Below are 25,242 nucleotides of genomic sequence, written 5' to 3'. Positions count from 1 at the left end.
TTAAAGCTGGAACTAAACAGCATCACAATATAAAGAGATCTGCTTGCTTTAACATATCTGTTATGTAACAACAGTTTTATGGGATTTGAGCTATATAATACACACATGCTTCAGATAAAACAACATTTGGGGACAATTACATACTCATTGTTACTTTTTTTACTTACTGTACAAACAGAAGGATCTCATATGGCTGTAATTCTCTCCTGTATGTGTTTCCTGCAGGAGCAGATTTTTGGTGAAATGCAGGAACAAAAGAAATGTGTTGTGTTTTAGTTGTATCGTGTTTCCAATCTCCTGCAGTTGTAGTCCAGTTTCATCACACAAGCAGTTACTTAACATTCACAAATGTTATCGTCTACAGTACTCAAACACACAGGTCACTGCAGTCCGCTTATAAGCAGCCTTGCATCACCACTAGGTGGCAGGACGAGTCAGAAAATTCTTGTGTTTTTTTTTTTTTTTTTTACAGTATTGTCTTCATCGTTGTTCCCACTCAGAGACAAGAGAGAAAGAGAGGAAACGCAGGAAAAAGTATTGCAGACACGTTCGGGGTCTTGACACAAACCAAAGGCTGCATCAGACGGAGGTTCTGGACCTCCTCTTGTCCATCTGCACTCTGTTGGACCTGGAGGTGAGAGGGTGCAATCATCATCTCTCCTGCTTTGTCTCACCCCTCCTCTCCAAACTCTCAGAAACTCTCAGAGCTCTCCCACAGAGAGGAGCTTTCTAATCTTTTTCCCCACTGGAAACATCTGCAGAGGACTGACAGACGAATTTGCATGGAAGATAACCTTCCCTTTTTGAACTCAAAGTGGCTGTCTTCGTTGAACGATCATCCTGAGGTCTTCTGCATGTGGGATAATGTCTGTGTGCTGGAGTAGAAGCTTCTGGTTTCCAGTGGTGTTTGGTGCCACGCTGGTTGTTCTCAGTGCTGTAAGTGCTGGACCAAACCAGGACCGGAGGCAGGCTCGGGCATCCTCGTGCTTTGGAGGATTTGACCTCTACTTTGTCTTGGACAAGTGAGTAACACACATTACCTAACTCTGTTGCAGGAAAATTGTGGATTCTGTTATAAATGTAACATGTTGCATGGAAAAAATACATATTTTTTTACTTTATATACTCTTTTCTACAAGTAACTCCAGTGGCTATGAAAGGAAAGTTGCACAAACCTATAATCTCTTAACAAAACTATAAAATGGCCAAAATAAGTCAAATGACTGTAAAAGTTCATTTTTTGAAGTTGCACTGCACTTCTAAACATGTTCTGCTTTAATGTATTCATAATATCATTTACTCTGCTTTCATCACTCATCTCAGGCAATAATATAGACATACTCGTGAATCAACACTGTAATTGGGTTTAATCTCCTTGTCAGCATGGTATGTGTTTTGTAATAATGATTAGTGGTGTGTTCAGTACTCCAGTTTTTACCGGTCAGCTGCTGTGTTTGCTGTTTAATCCTATATCAACATCCAGAGTTCCTCACCAGGGAAAATGTTGTTGTTTTTAATGTTTGTTAACAGAATCTCAAGGGGGAGCCGATATAAGTCACATGATTGGTTTTGTCAACATCCATGCTTATCTAACTTGGATTTGAGTCTGTTTTTAAGCATTCCAGCATCCGCCCCTGATGTTGGCTGCTGCTCAGTCAGCAGCGTTTACATCATTAAATTAAGGAAACATTTGTTTTAAAATGAAGCTCCCCCCCTCCCAATTCCAGGGAACTAAGATTTGACTGTACAACGTTACTTTCCACTTGACTTTGTACTTAGAAAGTGGTTGATCATAATAGCTAGGCCAAAGTCATCATGACTAAGACTCATAGAGAAAGACCTTCATGTGTCAGCTGGAGCTGAAATAGTTGCAGATAGAGCAAGTAGGAGCCGGAGAACCCAAATGCAGAACAGCAGAGGCAGGAGGCAGGCTGGTGAAGAGAAAAACAAGTTTTATTTGGACATAAACAAAAAGCTAGACATGAGCAGGATGATAGAAACTCAGTGACTTTAATCTGAATCTGACTGCTTAAGCCCAAATGGGATATGAAGAGGGCCTGATTGCTTTTCTGGATAGTGCCCCTAAAAGATTTTTGTTGTGATTTATAAATCTATATTTGATGGTATAGAAATAAATTGGAAACTGGAAAACCAGGACAGCCAAAGAAACCACCAAAGAGAGCAAAAGCAATCAAACACTGGGACCATTTACACGGACGGAGTAATAAGGAGCATTTTAAGGAGCAAAGTAGTTGCTTTAAGAGGGCAGCGATCCTTTTTGCTCTTGGCCTTCTCAGACTAGCCATTAGCTCGTCAGTACTGCCATAACTAAAGTCTGTTTCTCCAGCCTGAGGCCAACTCAAAGAGAAATCTACAACAGGTAAGATGTTAACTGTTCAAACCTTCAAACCCACAGACCTGCACTTCAAAAGATCTGAACTTTCCCTTTAAGGCTCCAGCAGCACTTAGAGCTGACTCACCCAAGCTGGGACCTTTTTAAACTGAGCACCTAACCTTTTGGAATTTGCACGTTTTCCTGCAGGCCAAAACATTTGCAAACTAGATTGAATAAATGTCTTTGATTCTTTGAAACTTCAATTTTTCCCATTGAAATATGTGATGGGAGAGGACAACTATTCATGAAGTCAGAGTCTGGAGACAAATGTTCCACTTGTCCTTCAGTACATGCCAACTCCAGACACACTGGGAAGACAAATAAAGACATTTATGTTGTAAGGCCTGTTTGCATTAGCTCTGTTTTATCTGCACTTATTCAGGTGTGTCCTTGTTAGCCATTAGTTGCTTTTTGGACTTTATTTTTACTGTTTTTTTTTTTTTCCTCTCTCGGCAGACCGTACTTTCTTATTTAACTGCCATGTTCTTCACCTACCCTCACTGACCTCTTGCAGAATCTGCCTGACATCTTCTTTCCTTCAGACCTGTCTCCATATCTGCACTGCCTTTCTCCTTTTCATCCAGATGTTCGGCCTCTTGGCTGAGCTCTTTGCTTTGGGACTTATGTCATGGTAACGTTGCAAACATATGCAAATGAAAATTGAGCGGCTTATGAAAACACGGTTTAAACCAAAGTTGTTCTGATAAGAGTCAGCAGTGACACACATACAAATGGCATGCAACCCTAACGATTGGGGCTTTTCTCCCAGCCAAGCACGAAACAGTAACCTCTGTCACCACCGGCGCACAAGTCAGTGAAACCATCGAGTCAAAAGGAGACAGGCAACAAAAAGTCAGATGTCAGATTATTAAAAAAGAGGGAAGAGAGTTCACGCCAGCAGAAGCAGAAAACTGCAAGGAGAGCCAGATTGGCAACAGACAACACAGCTGAAATAACTTGCTGGGTTTTGGGTCTTTCTCAGATTTGGAGTCGTACTCCTGAGAAGATCGGAGGCCTTTTAACATTTCTTAACAACCTTCTGTCATTGAACTACTTATGTAACTGTAGCAGGACACAAAAAGGGTCTACCCACCTACTTACTTAAACTCTCGCTATCAGGGGCACCAAATCAAACTGATTAATTAATGATATTTTGATTGTTTTTATTTATTCACCCCTATTATTTATCAGATCTCAACTACTGGAAGCAGAACCCATTCATTACAGGGAGTTTATCATTAATGATGCCTGACATACACACTTTAATTCATCATCTCTCTCTTTTCAGGTCTGGTAGCGTACAGAACCACTGGAATGAAATCTACCAGTTTGTCGAACATCTAGCTCATAAATTCATAAGGTAAACACAGAGTGACCACTGGAAGTTGTTTGCTGAGAAGCGGTTGCTGATGTGTATTTCTCTCATCTCTCCTTGCCCCAGCCCACAGTTGCGGATGTCCTTTATCGTGTTCTCCACTGAGGGACGGATCCTGATGAGCCTGACAGAAGACAGGTGGGCGCAGATTCTCTCAAGTTGCTTTTAATTCTTTGGTTTTCGATTATCCAGCTGAACGGAATGAGTGAAGCAGTAGACTGGACTGATTTATCATGGTTTTTATGACCAAGAAGAGAATCCAGACAGATGCTGTCTATGATGGTGTCGTCAGCCTGCACAACCACTTTATCATGTGGTTTTGAGTTTATATTTCCTGAACGGTCAGATCTTCTCACAGGTTCAGTGTTTCCTTCATGAGCTCTGTTAATTCACACATCACTCACTTCCTGTCTACCTGTGGGACAGTTGTTGCAGGCCGATGACCATGCTGACTGTTTCGGTTTCTACATCTGCTGCACATCGCTTGTATTTTCTGAAAGGACTGCCCTTATGGAAACTATTATTCCGTTACCAAGCCTAACTGTGTCTGGTTTTGATACAAACTTGTGTTCACAAACGAACCTGACAAAATAAATATTTTGATCAGATAGCATGATCAGCGCTGTCCCTCCGCGTGTTTCTGCTCAGAGAACAGATCCGCAAAGGTCTGGAGGAGCTCCACGACGTCCGTCCAGGAGGAGACACTTTCATGCACGAAGGCATCCTGAGGGTAAGTGGCCCGCGTCCAACACGGAGCTGAGTTATCTCTAGTCTGAGTCCAGAACAAGCCCCGCTCAGTCCAGAGCGCCATGTGGTGGCTGTGTTCAAGCAGGAAGACCTTCTTTTATTCTCAGCATGCTACCCTGTATAACCCAGTCTGTTAGTTCAACTTAAATAGTTTGAGGAAACACCATTTCCTTTCATTTGTTTAAACTTATTAATTTAATTAACATGTGCATTGTTGTTACTGAGTTACTCATAATAAATAAACTGTTAGTACTTGCATAAAGTAAGTGAAGAATATGACGTTTTAAAGTGGAGTTGTGTGGAAAGGTTACATCTTACCTGCTGTAGATAACTCTCTAAAGAGAAAATAGGTTTAGGTTTGATCAGATTTAATGCTACTCCAAGCAGGGCCAGACCAAAGTGGACTTATCTCAAAAATTAAATTAGTCATCAAAATTAAACTATTTTACTAAACCGCAGCAGGATAAGGAGCCATCTACAGCAGGTAAGATAGAAACGGTTCATAATTTTCCCACAGACCCCCACTTCAAAAGATCTGAACTATTCTTTTAACTTGATAGAGTCATTGAATTTTATAGAGTTCATATCGAAAAAATGTGTGTAAGGATAGGTAATTGGTAAAAATCAAGTTTCTCCAATGTTTTTTTTTTAAAAAAGAATTTAATTATGTTAACTTCTTTTTATTTATTTGGATGTGTTGTTAAGCTTTACAGTGTGCCATGATAATTTCATTTTTTTCACAGGCCAGTGAGCAGATTTACTATGGAAACACAGAAGGTGTGTATTACCTGCAAATAAACACACATTAATGAAGAGTTAGTCACAGTTTTGATGAATGTATCTCTGATTTAGTCTGTTCCAGTGGAAATCAGTGGTTCCTATGTTAGAGGAGACTCCAAAAATTTTTTTAAAACAAAATCTAAAATATGAAAAACATATCATGCCACACACGCCTTTTCAGCTACAGAGTGGGTTCCCCAGGAATAAATAGTTGAAGTTCTAAATAATATGGTATGCAGAAGAGAAAATGAGCTTTGAATAAAACTGAAAGATTTTATTTAGTGTTTTAAACATTCAAGTTATTGGTGGTTGTTTAACTTTAACTTTAAGTTTTTGTCTTCAGCTTTTTAAAATCTGATCAGATTTTTAAATTTCACACAAACAAATGTCTAAAGTAATGGCTTCTATATGTCCTTTTACAACAATTGAGATGCAGTCTGCCCATGAGTTTTAGGGTTTCAGGTATATACTCTATTAGTTGTGTTAGAAAAGGACCTATATATGAGTGAATGAGACCAATCAGGAAAATGAGAAAACTGAGAAAACCAAAATCTGTAAAGAAAAAAAAGGGAACCAACAACTTATCAGGATATACAAGAAATAAAGCTCTTTTCAATGTAGTTCCATTATAATTAAACACAAAAATTGTTCTTTTTAAAGACTAAAACACAGCATATTAAAGCAATATACACTAAAAGGAAATATTCTGAAAACTAGAAACATATGTGCTGCTACAAAAATGCTGATTGAGCAGGACATGAAAAGTGAGTGAGTTTGCATCAGTAATGACCGGAATCCTCCTTTCTGCAGGTTATCGCACTGCCAGTGTAATCATAGCTCTGACGGATGGAGAGCTGCACGAGGACCTTTTCTACTACGCAGAGCGGGAGGTGAGGCATAAATAAAAACACCTAGAACCAGGTGAAACATGGGACTGAACATCTGATGGAGCAGATGAAATGCTGCCATCGCTGCTCTGTCCCTGGGATCTGTCGAGGCTCCTGATGAGAAGGAGTTCCTGACGCTCGGCTTTTAAAAGCCTCACACTTTGACAGCGGGGATTAAGTGATTGTGGTTCTCAGTAGCTGGAAATGTTCTTCTAGGAAACTGCATGAGGTCCAATACCAACAACAAACTCCCCAGGCACAGTTACTTGAAAGGGAGGAGCAGGACGTCAGCGTTTTGCTTCTCAGTCAGACGTTTGTGTGATGTTTCTGGCGTTAAATAACATTTGAATATCATTATTGCAGCTGACACACAGTGTTGCTCAACGTCTTGTAAAGTCTTCTTAGAATCGAGCGAACACATTCCTTTTTTTCACGATGTTTTGGATGATGTTGTGTAAGTAATTAGACCCAGGCATTGAGCTTCTTCCTGTTTGTGCTGTGAATCTGTGTGTGTGTGTGTGTACCTGACAGGCAAACCGCTCCAGGAGTCTAGGAGCCTCGGTTTACTGCGTCGGGGTGAAGGACTTCAATGAGACACAGGTGTGTGTTTCTGAGGGTTTAGTCTTGTGGCATCAAAGCTCTAGAGTAATAAAAGTATTTTAAATTTAAATGAACTCCAAAGCTGTGCAAATTAAACTTAATTCACTCATTTTAGTGAAATAAATGTTTCAAAAAAGGATGTATAATCTGAATTTTATGCATGTTTTGTGACAGAATTGCTGCTGTGCTTCAACAGAAGGAGCAGATTTTTGTTTGTTGCATGTTTCCTTTTTACTACTTTTTTTTTTTCTAAAATGAAACTTCTTACTATTTTTGTTACATTCACTATGTGCTGCCACAAAGGCAAAAGTGTGCACAAGTTTGTTTGCCTGTCGTGTTAGCAGAATATCTCATGAACCACTGGATGGATTTTTATGAAACACAGCTACGACTGGTAACGTTTACAGTAAGACCGATTCAAGATGGCCACCACAGCTAAGCAACCTTAGCTTTATCTCAGTCAGTTTCACAGACACTGAGCTAAAATTTGGTGTGGTAGCAGCTGAGAGTCATCCCCAACAGATCGCATGAGATTTTGTGACCATGTTTGTGATTGTCTACAGGGTTAATTTCAACACAAGATTATTTTAGTTTCAAACTCTGGGTGAGGAAAGTGGTAGAAAAATGCTGGACCTTTAACTTGATATGAGATATTCCACTAACAGGAAATGATTCAGCAAATGTTTTCTGTTTGTGATTTGTGATTGTAATGCTTTGTTTCCTTTCTAGCTGGCAAAGATCGCTGACAGTAAGGACCACGTCTTCCCTGTTAATGACGGATTCCAGGCTCTGCAAGGCGTTATTGATTCAGTAAGCATCTGTTTTGTGGCCACACACGTTTTAAAAAAAGGGAGCACATTTTTAAAAGGCGCAAGGATATTTAAAAAGCACACCTCATAGCTGAACCTTAAAAACGGAGGAACTAGATGAGCAGGAACTTCCAGTGTGAGAGCAGAACGGACGGCTCTGAATTATTTCTGTCAAAAGACACAAACTGTGTTGTTTTTTTTCTCGTTGTCTCCTCAGATCCTGAAGAAGTCCTGTATCGAGATCCTGGCGGCTGAGCCCTCCAGCATCTGTGCAGGAGGTGCGACAAGAGAAGATTTTACTATGTTTTTGAAACTTTCTCAGGCCACCTCATAAAGAAAATCTGACAAAGAAATATCTTCTCTTTTCGATTCATTTACCACATTTTCTTCTAATAACAATAATAATCCTAAAAACTTAGTGTTACACAGACACTCGTCACAAATTAGGTTTGTTTGTTTCTGAAGGAGACAAATATGAGTTACAGGAAATATGTTTCATAAAGCAGGCTTCTGTCACCAGTGAAAGAGCCGTTTTGAATGAGAAATAAATAAAGAGCCTGTTAAACAGATGTTTTTTCAGTATTTATCAGCTTATCAGTCACTCGTTAAATACTAAATTGCTCCTGTGTGAAATGTCTTTTGCAAACAAAGGTTGAAATTGCGTACTCAGCATTTGGCTCAAAATAAATCATCAAAATAACTAGATTTATTCCAGTGTATGTGTTAAGGTGACAGACTGTGTGTCTCTTTGTCTAACCAGAGTCCTTCCAAGTGGTGGTGAGAGGAAACGGATTCCTTCACGCCCGAAACGTTGACAAAGTCTTGTGCAGCTTCCGAATCAACGACACTTTAACCAAGAGTAAGTGAAACAATGCTGTCAATTAGTTCACTCAAGTCTAATTGTTTCAGTGAGAATGAACTGACGGAGAGCGTCAAAAAGTTGATCTCTCAGTTCTCTACGAGAAAATCAGGTGGAGCAAAGCGCTGAGTGAACAGAGTTGGCTGCACAGCTGGAGTCTTCTTGGATCAAACAAGCAGCTTTTCTGGTTCCGCTGCCTTTTTTTAAAACCAGCACGCTGTTGTTTTTATGGCTTGATAAAAGGCAAAAACACAAGATTAAAGGGAGGCAGTGCCACACACGAGGCAGAGGGAGATTAAAGTCCCCTAAGATACAGCCCCATTTCTCTCTGGTCTTTACTACCAGCTTACTGTAACAGCTGTAAAAAAAACACTTCCTGTGCTTCCCACAGGAGCTGCAGGAGGTAGCAAGGAAAATATTTAGCAGCAGTGAGGCCCAAATGACAGGCCTGTTTCAATGAACCTATACAAACAAAAACAGGGATTTTAGGCTTCATTTAGGCTCACATTTGTGCTACAAAACCATATTTACCTTTTCTATGTTCGAGTTTAGATGTTTTTCTACATTCTCATGTTATAACAACCCCCTTTATGCTGATGTAAAATCCTAAAAATGACATCTTAATGTTTTGGATGGTTACAGTGATCAACCTTTTAAGAAACACTTCATCACAATCTCTTGTTTTTGACTTGCTTCGTTGGGACGTACCTTCCAACGTCCCGCTAAGCGTGAGCATGGAAGCAATTTTTGTAAAACTACCTCCTTATGTCACTCCTCCCACTGTTAGTTTCCATGCAGTCCTCTGGAGTTTATTTCCTTTGAGTCAGATGTAAACTTTTATTAATGAAGAGAGCATATATCGCCTGCCGCCTTGTTTCCCAAACTTTTAAACTTAAAATGTTGCACATTTTGATAGCACTTGGAGTATTTTGTTAGCAGTGACTCTTATCTACTACCACACCAAAGTTTGGCTCAGTATCTGTAAAATTGACTGAATTCTAAGCTTTTTATTTTTATTTTTGCTGGCTAAAGTTGATGAGCTATGGCTGCCATGTTGAATGGGGTTGACTCCAAAAACTAATCAGTTGTAGAGGTACATCCAAAGATTACTTTATGAGAGTTATACTAGAATCTGGTCACTGGTTCATGATATAGTTTGCTATTTGTTGTAACATGTTCGCCCACCTTTCACGTTGGTAGACCATGAAACCTGAACTTTCTTTGAGTCTGCCAGTGTTTGATCGCATGTCTAGAAAACCGTTCCTGTCTTTATACATCCTCACTTGCCCTCTGGGTGCTTTATGGATACTGTCAAACGGGGAAAAGGAAAGCAGCACAGTGCAACTACATGTGTTAAACAGATGAATCAATGTTTGAGTTTGTGCCTCCAGGAAAAAGTAGCAGCAAAGGCAGTCAGACTCGCAGGGAGTTGGCAGATGTTGTCCTGAGCTGTCTGTTGTTTGATGACAGATGTTTCAGTGGACAACTTCGTGATTACCGCAAGACAAGACACAAACAAATGCTCCGTTTCCATCTTCGTGTCAAGTAGAAAATGAGAAGATCCAAGCGACTTCCGTGTTAAAAGGAAACTTCAACCTCGAAGGTTCAGTCAAAATCTTCCTAATGAATGCAATGTTTTCCTTTAGGTGTACAAAAGACAATCGGGAGGTTTGTCTCCTCCTCAAACAGCTCATAAAATCAACATTTAACACGTTTATGATTTGCTAACTGTCATTTCTGGACAGCTCAATCCTCAGCGAGTCCAACCACCTCCTGTTTGTCGCTTATTTGTCTGCCAAAGACACGTTAAATCTGTCGTCAAACTGATCGGAGATGTGAACCAAGCGGGGATAGTTCCAAACAACTGACCCAATAAAAGTCAGATAAATTCAAATGGATTTCTTCATTAGGTCAAAAAGATTTTACAGAGTCTTCTGTGGATCGGTCTTGCCTGACAGCACACCCCAGTGACAGTAATGTTTGAACCTTTGTTGGCAACATAATTCCACATGATTTACAGGTTAAATCTTAACTCGTCTGCAGCTCACCGTAAAACATGACCTCTCCGGTTGGTTGGGGAGTAAACTGTCCAATAAAAATTGGCCTAAATTTGTGTCCCCTGTAGATCTTCCTGAAATGTGCAGTCGACAAAAAAATCAGCTTCCATCAGCTTTTAACTGGGACTTTTCTCGTATATTTTCTTGCATATCCTTTGCCTTAAAAGGGTAACTCATGCTGGACGGTGCAGAGATGCGCTGCGATGATCAGGCCTCGTTCTGGCCTGCAGCTGTTTTGTTGGCAGCCCCTGACCACCTCCATCGCCCCTCCTTTTTGCATCTTTCTTTTATTGTCTCCAGTAAGATCAGCTGCTTGAGTTGATCTCCTCAGTCCTGAGGTATGCAGCCGCCCTGCCAGAACAAGCACGGCGATGCCTCTTGGAGTCAGTTTTCCAAAACTAGTTAGACAAAAAGAGGATGCAGATTTTGAAATGTTTTCTTTGCTCGCATTCCCAAAGGGAGACAGATGTCCTTAAAAGATTGACTTCCTTCTCTCAGACAGGTTGTTAATGAAATTACCGTGGACTGCAAAAGTATTCACTCCCTTTAGTAATTTTGTTGCCTTAAAACCTGGATTTTCATTGGCTTTTTAATGTGATTACTATTTATATTGCCACAGAAATACTTCAGTTTAATGAAATTAAAAGAGGGAGGAGGTTGCACATGTATTTACCCCCTTTGCTCTGAGCCCCAACCATTACCATAAGAAGCCACATAATTAGTTAAATAATATCCAGTGTCAAATGATCTCAGTATATATACACCTGCTCTGACAGCCCTCAGAATCAACACCAGCTGATGGCAGCATGAAGACCAAGGAACTCCCCACACAGGTTCGAAGATATACAGATCATGGATGGCTTATAAAAATAAAATGTCCTAAACTTTGTCCATCCCACAGAGCACCACTAAATCTATTATTAGGAAATTAAAAGGTGATGCCACTAGGTGTTGTGGTCAGATGAGATCAAGCTCGGACGTTTGGGTCGTTAAGGACAACACCGTGTCATGCTGAGAACACCATCCCTACAGTGAAGCATGGTGGTGGCAGTATCATGTCGAGGGGATGCCTGTTATCAGCAGCAACTGTGAAACTGATCAGAGTTGAAGGAGCGAGGGAGGGTGCAAAATATAGAGAATTGTTAGAGGAAAACCAGTTTGAGTCTTCCAGAGATTTGAGACTGAGAAGAAGATTCACCTTCCAGCAGGACATTGACCCTAAAGCAACACTCCAGTGGTGAAACTGTTAAATGTCCTGGAATGGTCCGGTTCAGATCAGAATGTCTGATCTGATTAAAAGATTGTAGGCGTCCATCCAATTTGAAGGAGCTGGAACAGTCTTTTCATAAAGAATGGGCTAAAATTCAAGCGACTACCAGGAGATGCACACCAATAGACTTGCAGCTGAAACTGCTGCAAAAAGGCTTTGGTGGCGTGAATACAAAAATCCACTTAAATTTCAGATTGTATGGTAACAAAATAGAATCCTAAGAGGGTGAATACTTTTGCAACCCAGTTATATGACACTTATGAGTCACTCCCTTCATTTTAGGCTAATCATAATTAACAATGTCAAAACCTGAAAAGTTATATTAGACCTCCTGATTTAGGAGCTATAGGTGCTGTTGACAAAATAAGTTTTAGCACGTTTCATGATTTGTTTCTGTCTGCTTCTCCAGTGATAAAACCATTGATTGTTGAAGACACGTATCTTCTCTGCCCTGCTCCGGTGCTGGAGGATGAGGGGATGTGAGTCCTTCAACTTCTCCTTCCTTCTCCTTAAAAGAACCACTCACTCTAAATGACAGCTGAGATATCTTTCCTTTTCTCCTCCAGGGCCGCAAATCTTTACGTCAGCATGAACGAGGGCCTCAGTTTCATCTCCAGCTCAGTCACCATCACCACCGTGAGCTGTGTGAGTTCAAAGGGAAACGGCGAGCGACGCTCACCGAGCTCACTGAGTGCTTTTCCAACCAATATGAGCAACCGATAACAGGTTTAAAAACAGCAATCTGAACAGCGCAATCCATGTTCCAGGTGTTTGAATAACAGATGCAAATTAATTCAGGCATTTCGGCAGCATTACCGTCTAATGGTGCGCGTCCCAGGGTGAAGCTAAAGGAGCTTTGTCAGTTCAAAAGCTTTAAGCTGACAGACTTGGCTCCCATTCAGCTCTCTCTGCAGAATGTCTGAGTTGATGAATGTGTCTGTGTTACAGTCTGATGGGACCATCCTGGCCATAGCTCTGCTCATCCTCATGCTGCTCCTGGTTCTGGCTCTCCTCTGGTGGTTCTGGCCCCTCTGCTGCACTGTGGTGAGGAACTCATTTTTTGTTCTTTTTTTTTTTTTCCTACCCCCTCCTTTTTTTTCTTTTCCAGGCTGCAAATAAGCCCATCAGTAAGAAAGTCATTTAGGCTGCTCCATTGCACATTTTTAATGGGACTTTTAGGAAAGAGTTGGGAAAATAAACAAATGATTAACATCAACATAGATCTTCAATTACTCAATTACAATATTTTGAGTCTAAACCAGCGAATGAGAAAATTTCCCAATAAGTACGTGCTAGTTTCCAGAAATATCTCATAAAAATTGCAATAAAACAAACACCTATTAAATATGTATTTTACATGTTTCTTTCCATAAGTGTCGTCAGAACTATGAATGCAAAATTACAAAAAGCCTCAACATTGACATTTTATTTGCCCATATTGATTTTTTCTAATGCACAAACACAACAGCAAGCTCACATGCCGCCCTACAACCTGCTTCAGATGGGTTTTCTCTGTTTCAGATGGCAAAATGTACACTTTTAGGATAGAAATTCTGCTTGCAAACTGTAAAATTCAGGGTTGTTTTGGGTAATGAGGCGTTTCATCAACTTAAACATAAAAAAGGTTGCGGTCAGTGAGTCCATAAAGATTCTAGAAGCTGATTTTAGTCCTCAGCCTGACGAGCTCAGAAGGGTCAACAGTTGAACAGGTGGTTAAGTTATTATGCTGCTGCTGAAATCATCTGGGTTTTCAAGAGGTCATGAGAGGATGACCTCTAAGTTCTTCTTCCATCTCTGCCTTCGTTAGAAGAGACAACGCTTTTTTGTTTTTGGTTACATCCCAGAATAATTTAAATCTCCAGCTGGTAATGTGGAAACAGAAACACGCTGCAAACGTTTTGGATTCATCTCTTTCTTACAAGATTTCTAGAGGGACGATAACTCACCAGACGTTTTAAAGCACGTGTTTTCAGAAATGCCATCTGCTCTGGATTGAGTCAAAAAAAAAAAAAACGCTTTTGGAAAAATATGCCTGTCATTATTTAGACAGTGTTCAAACTGCCAGTGTTACAATTATTTGAAGAAAAAAAAGTGGAGAAAATGCTTTTTATTTGCAGCCCTATGTCAAAGTCTTCTTTAAAACCCACTCTAATGTTTCCAGTGTTGGCAGCGGGAAGGTTAGGAATTGCCAGTGAAAGATGTCAGCTTTTACAACACAAGTTTCTCTCCCCTTTCACTTCGCCTGTCCTCGTCCATTTACCGAACTCTGCGCAGCCAGAGTCTGTTTGGAAAAACGATGCTGGGTTACCATGGAGAGTCGCTGTGTGCTCCAGGACTGGGAGAGGCAGGCATGACAAAAATCACAAATAAGAGTCAGATTGATTTAAATGCATTTGCAATAATAACAATAATAAAAAAAGAAGGCACATTGCAGGAAAACCTTCAGCTCACACTAAAGCATTCAGTGCCGTGCACTGAAAGTAGAGCTAAATAATGCATCAGGTAATTAAACAAAACTAGCTCAGAGATGTGGTTTACATTTGTCCGTGAAGAAGAGAATGGGATGCTGAAATTGTGATCAGCACCATGAGGCCCATAAAAAATCTGGTCAGCAGGTTTTTGGGTCAGCGCTCTGCTCATGTAAGAACTAGTGATTAAAAGGAAAAACAACTCAGTCGTGTGTAACCAAACGGAAGACGCGTTTCTTTGACATGCACACTGTTTAAAAAAATCTTCTGAGAAATATAGTCTTTGTCTCGTGTCATCCCCTAATTCCCTCCCCTTTGCTCCAGCAGATCATCCACGAACCCCCACCCCCACCTGTGGAGGAAAGTTCGGTATGAGCCTCATCGTCTCCTCCTCCTATCTGCTTCCTATGGCTTAGAAAAGTGAACCAGTGCTCGTGATTTAGGATCTCGTCTCAGCAGCTGCTGGTGTTTAAGTTGTGTAATTGCTGTGAAACTGCTTGCTTTGACAGTTTAAACCTCAACGACCACGCTGCGTCATTCACTCTCAGCCTGACTCAAAGCTCTTTCTGCTCGTTTGGGAATTCATCAAACATTGTCAAGTTAATTCCCCCCTTATAGAGTTATACTGAAATCACAGCTTTTTTTTCCAGTTTTTGTGATCCAGAAATTTATTTATTGTTTAAAATGACATCTCCTTGGACTTTGAGTAATGTAAAAATTGCACTTATTTTCAGAGTTTGTCATGAATTTGAACAGACTAGTCACATCTAATAAGCAAACTCGCATCAGGATCAAATTTATTCAAGGGTGTGGAATGTGTCATGCTACATTTATTTTTCATTAAGTAAACAGAAAATGAGGTTAAACAAGACTTTAAAGGCAAATTTCTTACTCCACCTTTGAGCCAGCTGACATTAAGCTGGATTATGAGTCAGATTAAATTAAAGAGCTGAAAAACCTTTATACCATCCAGAGAGGTTTATTATTTCCTCTAATAGAACAGCCCCAGCAGAGGGCTAAAAGAGACATTTACTTTAAATGAATTGTCGGATTTCTAATGGGTTTCGTATGAGTTGTAGGGAAAAAAGGTTAATTATTAAAAGCATAAAACTTGTTTTCTGTTGCTCTCCTTCAGGATGAAGAAGACTCCGAGGCTCCTAAGAAGAAATGGCCGACTGTCGATGCCTCCTACTATGGAGGAAGAGGAGTGGGGGGAATCAAAAGGATGGAGGTGAGGCGATGCTAACATGTTTACCACATTTCCCACTGCAGCACCTACAATACATGACTGAGAACATCAGTATCTCCAGAAGGTTTCAGAAACACCACACTTCTGTTTACCTCTTACCTTTTCACTTGAAGTGGTGTTCTGTGGAGTTGTTATCACTAATTAATGTCTTACCTGTAGTAGAAATCCCTCTGAGTGTTATGACTTTTGATTATCAGGCAGGTCTCCCAGAAGAGGCAGGCTAAGTTTGAGCAGAATCGGTTCTAAAGCAAATTTCTGCCTTTTCCAGCTACAATTTCAAGGATTAATGCTAAAATGTCTCATGAACCACCAAATAGATTTTATTGAAACTCTTAGAAAGTAATTGCTGGATGTAAATATACAACTGATTACCTTTTGGAGTAAAGCCAATTTAAGATGGCCCCCACTTTTGCAAACACAAAGATGGCTATATTTTAGTCAGTTTTACAGATATTAGGCATAATTTGTTGTGGTGGAGCTGAGAGTCATGCCCAACACATATTCAACGCCTTAACAGATCATGTGACATCTTTGTTTAAATGTTTGGGACGCAAGAAGGCAGGTGATATGCATTCCTCTAAGGCAGGGGTGTCTAATTCTGGTCCTCGAGGGCCAATATCCTGCAGGTTTTACTTGTTTCTCTGCTCCAACACACCTGATTCAGTGGTTAAATGACCTCTTCATTTTCTGCAGAAGCCTGTTAATCACCCATTGATTTAAATCAGGTGTGATTGAGCAGAGAAACAAGTAAAACCTGCAGGATTTTGGCCCTCGAGGACCAGGATTGGAGACCCCTGCTCTAAGGAATGCTACTGTTATTTACATAGAGGACTGAATCAGGTTTTGGATCATTAGCCGGTTTGATCCATGAGATTATTTTGTTGCAAACAGAATGCATTACGGGCTGAGAAACTATCTGATGGGAAAGAAAAATGGTGTAAAAACCAATTAAGTAGTAATGGCTTAAATCGCTATAAAACCTTTGGGGTTTACACCAAATTACTTTTTCATCAGATAGTTTTTTGTTTTGCAACAGGAGTTCCACGTGGACCTCTGCTGGTGACTAACTGCGATCAGCTCAGTCTTTGGTGTAAATAACTATAGACTTTTATATAAATAACCAATTAATGCAAAGGTGACGGTGATGTAACAGGTAAAAAATGGTGTTAGCCTAAATTGCTAAGAATATTTGGAGACTGAAGTCAGACTAGACATTAGCTCGTCTCCCCTGAGATAACTTCTGCCTGAAAATCCAAACTGCTAATCTTTTGAGCGATTTCTACTGCAGGTAAGAGAGTGACTACTGATAAACCACCGCTTGTCTTTAACATTTTCTGGTGATGTGAAACAAAGATAACGAGCGGCGGCGCAAACAAACCACTGATCAGAGTTTGTTTTCAGGTCCGCTGGGGAGAAAAAGGCTCCACTGAAGAAGGAGCGAAGCTGGAGAAAGCCAAAAACGCCAAAGTGAAGATGCCTGAGCAGGAGTATGTGCTGCCTCCCACCCGGGTTCTCAACAACGGCATGCACAAACCCCTGGAGCCACGCACGTGGTACTCACCCATCAAGGTACCAGAGCGAGCAGACAGGGGGAAACCAGGGAGGGGGAGGATGTGACTGACTCATGATTTGTTGAACTTAAAACTGCATTACGTATAAGAGTTTTAAGTTTTTACGCTGAACATAAACAGAAGAGATGCTGGTGGATTTCTGAGTTATTTGTTTAACAAGTCTGTGAGTATGGCTCAGCTAACATTTAATTTACAAAAGCATTCATGGCTGCTCCACATCACTCCAGGGATAAAGGCTTTTTTTCTCCCCCCTCATTTGTTAACATGTGTGAAGCTTAATGTTTAACATCTGCTTCTAATTATTCCATGCTAATCGGGCCAAGGGTATGCTGTATTAATAATACGTTGAAGTGAACAAACTGAGACGTGTTAAGGTAATAGGGTTTAGGTGACTGCTGGCACCCGCCCCTTTGTCGAGGGCCAGCACGGGGTTAAAGGAGGGAAGGCTTTCCAGTCAGCGGGGGAATGCTAATAGAAACCAGACTCCTGTTGGACTGACCTCCTGGGAGAAGAACTGCACAGCCAGCAGTTTGTGAGGAAAAACAGCTGTGTTTTCTGCGTTTATCCTCACAACTATTTAGTGTTTTTCTAAACCATGAAGAGTCACTCAACAACAAACTGGAATGGTTTCTGTTTGTCACTTTGAAATGCTTGTAGGAAGGAGAGAAAACTAGCCATTTTACTGAGGCTGGAGCTTGGTGTGTAGAGCTGGGTTTTAGAGTTCCTAAGAGAGGAAAGGGGAAACCCCCCAAAACAAATAAAAATGAAGCGGAGATGGATGAAGCCTGTAGTTTTGTTTTCACGTGACATCTCTGTCCAAGTTACACTCTGGTTTCTTATTTTCTACAGAGCAAACTGGACGCACTGTGGGTGCTTTTGAAAAAAGGCTACGACAGGGTGTCAGTGATGAGACCTCACCCGGGCGACAAGGTAAGGACAACACAACCGAACGAGCATCAGCTCATCAGCCTAACTAACTTGCGCTTGGCTCGATTCTGCTGCATCTGAGGTTGTTAAGAAAACCAACCAGCTGTCAGCAATGAAGTGTGAACAGAGAGCCTCATGGGAAAAGCTGCGGTGAGTTTCGGATTTGGAGCGGAGCATCTGGCTCCAGGGCTCTGCGATGCAAGGCCTTTCTGGTGGAGTCGTTTTAAAGAGGCCAAATTAATCCCTTGAAAGCCGGGGGGTAACAGTGTGGTGACCTCTAGAAAGTTGCCAAGCACAAGACTGTACAAAACAAAAGAATAAGGTTAAGGGAGTTCTGTATGTGATAAACCCACACTGAAAGTGTTTAGGTAATGGTTCACATTTTATGGCGAAACTGTAAACCGTATTCATAGTTACAGAATGCAAGTCATGTTACTGGTCTATTTTCACATAATCTACAGTGTGATAATTTAGTTTGGGTTCTGAAAGCACCAACAGCCCATAGTCTGCTTCTGAAACCTTTATGAAGGTCTCCGTGTTTTTATTGGGCTGCACATGGTGGGACACAGCTGTGTTGACGGTTCAGTTTTAGGAGAATAAACTGCTGACTTTACGTTAAACAGTGTTCATGTGACCATGACTTAGGGGTGAGATCATTTGAAGTTCTGCTCCTGTAGGGGTGAAACGTTAGAAGCCCAGTTTCCAGGAACGGTTTATTTAAAAGCTGCTTTTTGAAGAAGCCGGCTGCAGTTTGTCTGGACGGTGGTGTGAGAATGGGTAATAAATTATGCAATAACGGCAACAAATTGCGTCCAATTTAGATGACGGAGCACCTATGAAAAATAATCACTGAGCTGCAGGAAACTTGGGACTTTGTTGAAAAACTTTTTTGGGGGGGTTTTAAAATTTTGTTTTGTAGATACGTCGCCAAGCCATCCCCCTAACAGATGACCAGATATAACAAATAAATTAAATCAGACGTGAGAAAAAGATTACAGAACCCAAACTTCAAGCTTAAAAGGTAAACGTAAGGATGGTGTGTTAATGTGCAATAATCAGCCACAACAATAAGAACAGGGGAAATTTGATTGAGGATGGCAGATGGTTTTAGAGGAGTAGAAACAGGAATGTATGTTAAAACGGGGAAACAGTAACGTTTTGTTGTCTGCTATTCAAGCTCTTAGGATAGCCTGCAAGGTTCCTTCATCTTTAAATCAAAACAAGGCAGAGGAGTTATGCAGCACTTTTGGAGAAACACAGATTCTAGTTATGGATAGAAACCTAAAACTTAGGCCAACAGATAAAAATAGCACCTCCTTTTACAGTTAAACCTGGTAATCCTTTCTTCCTCAGCTCTCTCTGATGTGTTTCAGCTCTGCCTCCCAAAGCCATTCGAAGGTTCCTATGGATGCACAGACTGGTAGCAGCTGCTTAAAGTCAGTAACTCACCGAGCTGCGACTGTTTGCGACAACTTGCAAGCTGCGTTTGGGAGGGAGTTTCCAAAACGCCTCAAAGAGTTCACGTGGCTTCTCAGTTTCACAGAGTCCCAGAGTCTTGCTCTCATGTCACAGAAACTCTGAACACGTTTCAAAAGTTTGCCAGGAAAACGTTCTCTCAGAGGAGTCAGAGAGTCACTGTGGGGGGCTGGAATCCACCTTAAACCTCTCTGTAACTCCAAAGAACCAGAGCTGTAACTCTTCGATGACATGTACGTAAACTCACGGTGAATTTTGGCCTCAGTTTTATGGGGAGTTTGTGCAAACAAGTGGATTGTGTGATTCCAAACGAAAAGTTGTGTATTTCTCATAATTTTATGCCTCCAGCTTGTCTGCAACAGTTGCAGCCCAGTGAAATAACACCCTAAGAGGCAAGGATTACACTCCTGCAATTTGTATTGAAAGTAGCAGGAAGTGGCAGAGGAGCTAAAGTACATAAAGAAAAGAGTTTTTTTTCATTGTACTAGCAGGATATAGTATCATCCAGTTTGAATAATAAGACAAAATGCTCACAGTCAAACATGTCACAACCTCTGCAAAGTAAAGTTCAGAGTTCTTTACTTTTTCGGTTTACACCAGAAACACACAAATTAGTCTTCCTTCCTATAAAACCTTTAACAAAAAGCACTTGGTTCTCATTTCCTTAGTAGTTAACAAGCTAGTTCTGACCGCAATTACAATTCTCCTGTAAAAGCCCCACTTTTTTGTCTTTCTCTAAATTATCCAGTAGTCTGAGAGAGGAAGCCTGTTTTTCCTACAGTCTTCCACAGAGAAACCCACGTCAGGTTTCTGTATGGTGTCGTACATTTTGGAGTTTTAAAAGCACAGTATGATTAGTTTGAACCGAACAAACCATGTTGTGCTGATTACAATTTTTTTTGTATAAATTCAGTGCAGGATTCCAAGAGATTTAAGGGATATTGAGTGTCCTTTGGGATTTAAATTGTTCCATTAGAGTTTATATTTCTTTTCCAATCTTTGCAAAATGTATATCCGCATTCCTCTGACGTGGTACTGTCTGAAAGGTAATTTTGACTTGAAGTCAAATGACAGACCAAACTGCTTTCCCTTATCACGTCATCGCATCTCCATGGTCCGTTCATCGCAGCTGTTCCAGGGGCGTTTTGTTTCTGCATTCCCTCACATGACCTCACTTTGGACAGAGAACAGTGACGAGAGGCTAACTTGTCCAGCTGAATAGTTCCATGGCTGCTTATAACTATTGTGACAGGATCATCTAAAGTTACAGCTTAGCTGGTGTCAAAACAAGCACTGCAGCTGCTTGCACCAACTGAAAAATATTCCCAAAGAGCAGAGTCGGGGCAGTGTGTAGTCATCGCTGTGTGCGGCTTGTTATTCGAAAGCAGCAAGAAATGTTTCTATTTCAGTTTATTGGATGGAGAAAATTGCTTTATCAACAAAACATGCTTGAGAAAACCATGAAATCTCAATTTTCAAGCCCACGATTATCACATTAGCGTTTCTGTGTAGAAAATATGACAGGCCACACCTTTATTCCTTGGACACTTTGGTTTTATTTATGTCTTTTTTTTTTTAAGCAAAACTAAAATTGCAACTCTGTTCTGTTTGTCAATTTTTCAGGGCAGGTGCATGAACTTCACCCGCATAAAGTCGCCCCCGCCTCATTATCCCCATTTCAACCATCGCCCTCCCAGCAGAAACCCTCCTCCTCCACAGGGCACTCTGCCCCCCTCACCTGGAAGCCCTCGGTCGTTTTCCTTCTCCTCGCCGCCATCAACACCTTCCCCTCCCCTCACTCCACCCCCATACACGCCACTTCCCAACCAGGCTCTTCCTCTGACCGCCATGAGCATACCTGCCCCGCCCGAGCTCCCACCCACCCCTCCGCCCTGCTCTGCTCCAGCTGGACCGCTGCCTCCTCCTCCACAGGGTCCTCCTCCTGGGCGAGCCCCTCCACCTGCCCGCCCACCTCCTCGCCCCAGTCTGTAGGCGACAGGAGCGTGGCGCTAAACCGATGACGCTCCCAGCTAATGCTGGCTGTGTTTGGAAAGACATGTCGTGCCTTCCTGAGGGTCTCTGCTTTCTGAAGCGCCGTGGACCCCCATCCAGCTATTTGTCTACAGAGACTTTTGTACACATCTAGCCCAAATGTGCAATTACTCAGATGCTTGAATTTCACTCTGCAGACAATCCATATGAATGAGCTCATGCAGAAAGACTCCAAAACATTTGTGTCAGTGGTCCTCAGAGGTTTCAGCAGACTCCTGTGACCCCCTCCATGAACACATGTTTGGACAGACCAAGACCAGAGAAGCAACAGCTTGTATGAAGGCTTCGGCCCCATCGACCCTGAAGGAGCAAAGCAAGTCCTCGGCGGTCACGACACTGAAGTACAGGGGTGTTTGTTGGCAGGTTTCTGACACTGACAGCAGGTTTAAAGGAAACTAGACAATCCTTCCTTTTTGAAAGCTTGAGTTTTAAGCAACTGCATGCCACAGTCCCAAAGTCAGGTTTGAAATTTTAACAAACCTTTCCTACACTTGTACATCACTTGATTTATATAACATAAATGGACTCTTTTTTTTTTTGTTTAAGTTGTATTCGTACTGTTGGTAGGTCTCTCTCTCTTTTTTTATTAAAAAAAAACCTTTGCTAAAAATCAAGTAGAACAGAATGGTTTGCACAAGTAGGTTGAACCCTATATTGAAATGGAGTTTAAAGACAACATATATGAACATAAAACAAGCTTGTTGTATAAAAATGTTCCAATTTTTAAAATTAGATTTCAGCAAAACATTAAAATAAGTTGTAGCAGAAGGTTTTTTTAAAATAATTTTTATTTCTATAAGAAGAACAGGACAGTTTAACATTTCTTGATGTGCACACGATTTCAGCTGCCCATCAGCTCAGTGCCTAATCCTTATTTTGGTTTGTTTTGTTTAATTTAGAATGTGTAAATATCTACAGTATGTGACCGGTCTGTACTGCAGGCAGGACAGTTTAGGGAGTGATGGAGCCATGCTGTTGTAATATGTACTATGTGCAGGAAATTGTTTGACAGAAAGAAGAAAAAAAAAGCCCAAGTTGCTTCACAACACTTGGATATTGTTCCACTTTCACAGTTATCAATTCACCCTTTCATCAACTCAGGAGCTGGATTATTACTCGGGCACTGTAACAAAGTTTAAGCTCCTGCCTATACGTTGAGGCAAAAGATGCACTTTTTATGTGCATGTGCGCTTGTCAGGTGGTTTTAATTTGTGCAGGGTCTGTTAGGAGGTCTTGTGATAAGTTAAGCTGTGGATTTACACATCTAGTTGAATCTTGGACTGCCTGTGGATGATGATTTAGGCAGGTTGTTGGAATCTCCCAGTTCTATTTGTCACAGGTTTTAAAACCTAAAAACTACTCCCTATGTTGTGTAAAGAAAAGTTGTTTTTAAATTATTGCCTGCGCAGAGTGGTAAACACCTTCATGAGTCACAATCTTTACTTCTGAACGCCTCTCTGAGATTAGTTTTGGATTAAATTTTTTTTTTTTTTTTAAATAAAGTCACTCATGCTCCTAATTAGTTATGAACTGTTCTGCCAACTTTTTTACTTTGTATTCATTCATTTTATGTTTTTTAAGCATTACAATGGTTTTGTTGCTTTTTTTTTGTTGTTTTATTTTTGCTGAAAGCATGAAATTCAAAATGAAAAACAAAACAAACCATGAAATTCAAATGATTTGAACATCACTGCAGACCGTTTTTAGATACACTTGCTGTGTCAGGGCTTTTATTTGCTATAGGAAAACTGGATCTTAAAGTTACAAGGACAGTCATTAAGAGTAAACCAAAGCTTTTTATAACCATATAACCCTATTGTTAAAACTAAAAACTCAACAACCTGACTGCACTTACAGCTGTCAGAAAACAAACAAAAAAAAAATGAGCTGGATTAGGACGAGAGGACGAGGATGTCATTTCAGAATTTGGGGATAATGTCTGGATACCATCTTACTGTCCCTCCCACAGCTTTGATTTATGTAAATAATGAACCGGTCTGAGTTAGGAACCAAATCAGAGTCAGGTTCCTTTAACACAACAGTTTCATCTCTGCCAAACCAAGAAAATATCAACCAAGTAATGTTTCATTTATTAAAAACAAAGTAAAAGATGATTCACGGGCCACTCAGTAGTATAAAACACTGAACACTTTTGCAGGAAAACAAAGCAGAATTCGAGGTCAAAACTACTGCAGCTGTAAGAGGGAAGAGGGAAAAAGTCTAAGATGCAGATAAAAAAAAAACAACCTTGAATTTTTTCTTCAGTCATCTGTTATTAAAGCACTGAGGAAAAACCTGCAGAGACTTTAGATTTGATCTTTGAGTCAATATCAACTATCCTCCTCCGTTTTTTCAGACTCTTCCACATGTTTTTTATTTAAAAATAAAAAAATGTTAGGACTTAACAAGACCGTGCATCCTCCCTCCAACTGAGTGCACACCGGCTCTATTTTATTTTATCTTATTTTATAACAACTGTTAGAGAGGATTGATGCTGGCACAGGGATCGAGGAGTAGAAAGAAGATATTTGCAAAAGGAAGAAAAAAAAACAAACCCTAAATTTCTCCCTATGCAGGGCACGACTAACGAACTCCAGATGTTGATATGTTGCATTATCATCACATCCTGGAATGAAATGATCCTTCATGGAAAATATTAGACTATCTAACTTTTAGGAAATGTGGACATGCTGGTGCAGATTGTTTATGATATATTTTAACGACAGATTAGAAGACTAGTGGAAGACAGTTAAAACCTTTATTTATTTATTTTTATATTTGAGCTTGATCATGTTTGAGGACACATTACCACTGGCCATGTTATAGCAGCTATCCCATGTCAAACTAAACTCAGACTCTTACCTCATTTCGTTCCCACATGTCAGCGCAGATGTCACAGTTTATGGCAAATGCGCTTTTTTTCTCCCTCCCCCAGCTAATAAACGACAGGCAAGTTTATGTGTGGGTTGTGCTCTAACATAACTGAAAATTCACACAGATCTGTTAAATTGTTACCAGGGTTTGTCTGTCTGCACTCAATTTAAGAGAATGTTTAGAATTTCTTTTTTGCTCTATAGATGCTTTGAGATCAAGCTTGCTAATTGGAAATGTTTCCTTCGGAGGGCAGATGCTTCAATATTTAGAATATTATTTATGTTGGAGACGCGTGACTCACTCTTATTATATTCAGCTGCATAATGATCTATTGTTGACTTTGTCTTTCGACAGAACGAGCATTCTTTTAAAAACAACCTACACTTTCCTTGAAAAAAGCACATTCCTTGTTAATTAAGGTGAGAGAGGCAACGCCACCTGGCCCCAGTTACTCAGCTTGAATAAAGCTGCTGTGCTGCTTTGCTTCGTGCAGGCCGTCACTCAGAGGATGTCACCTGAAACGCTTCACGCGAGGTTCTTTTTCCAGGAGAAACTGCCCACGCTGACCCTAAAGCTGGAAGAATGGCGACTGTTCTGGTTAAAAGCTGTGGCCGTTTTCTGCCTTTACTCCACGGCCGCGTGCGAAGCCTTTGTTGTGTTGAGCACCTGCGGCGAAATCCTCCTGAAAACGGCGCTCGTCCTCACCAGCGGCGTCGCTTTTCACCTCACGATCATGCTGAAGCTGAATGCGTTCCTCAGGCTGAAGCTGACTGGCGTGCTCCTCTCTAAAAGGGGCTTGGACGGGCGTGGATGCGCCAGCTGCTCCACCTGGCTCCCATCACGGCC

The 25,242-nt window shown here is 40.8% G+C and overlaps 1 protein-coding gene across 1 annotated transcript; it reads left to right on the top strand.

The window, feature by feature from the left end:
• Positions 1–473: 473 nt before the first annotated feature.
• On the top strand, positions 474–24,102 carry LOC108236442 (anthrax toxin receptor 1). The gene is made up of 18 exons (XM_017417099.3): positions 474–1,022; positions 3,684–3,755; positions 3,837–3,908; positions 4,419–4,500; positions 5,261–5,294; positions 6,108–6,187; positions 6,716–6,784; positions 7,514–7,594; positions 7,811–7,871; positions 8,354–8,452; positions 12,189–12,258; positions 12,346–12,424; positions 12,728–12,823; positions 14,575–14,616; positions 15,383–15,478; positions 16,898–17,065; positions 17,917–17,997; positions 21,094–24,102. The coding sequence occupies exons 1-18, from the start codon at positions 865–867 to the stop codon at positions 21,460–21,462; spliced, it is 1,809 nt and encodes a 602-aa protein (XP_017272588.1). The 5' UTR covers positions 474–864; the 3' UTR covers positions 21,463–24,102.
• Positions 24,103–25,242: the final 1,140 nt, after the last annotated feature.

This window comes from Kryptolebias marmoratus, linkage group LG1, assembly GCF_001649575.2.
Source record: "Kryptolebias marmoratus isolate JLee-2015 linkage group LG1, ASM164957v2, whole genome shotgun sequence".
Classification (NCBI taxonomy): domain Eukaryota; kingdom Metazoa; phylum Chordata; class Actinopteri; order Cyprinodontiformes; family Rivulidae; genus Kryptolebias; species Kryptolebias marmoratus.
The sequence above is the reverse complement of the archived record's forward strand: the minus strand, read 5'-3'. Positions and strand labels throughout refer to the sequence as shown.

Excerpts from the sequence above, each read along its gene's own strand:
- LOC108236442 (XM_017417099.3), top strand. The coding sequence starts at position 865 with ATGTCTGTGTGCTGGAGTAGAAGCTTCTGGTTTCCAGTGGTGTTTGGT. Across the intron at positions 4,501-5,260 it reads TGCACGAAGGCATCCTGAGG|GCCAGTGAGCAGATTTACTA; the intron begins GTAAGTGGCCCG and ends TTTTTTTCACAG. Across the intron at positions 12,824-14,574 it reads GGCCCCTCTGCTGCACTGTG|ATCATCCACGAACCCCCACC; the intron begins GTGAGGAACTCA and ends TTGCTCCAGCAG.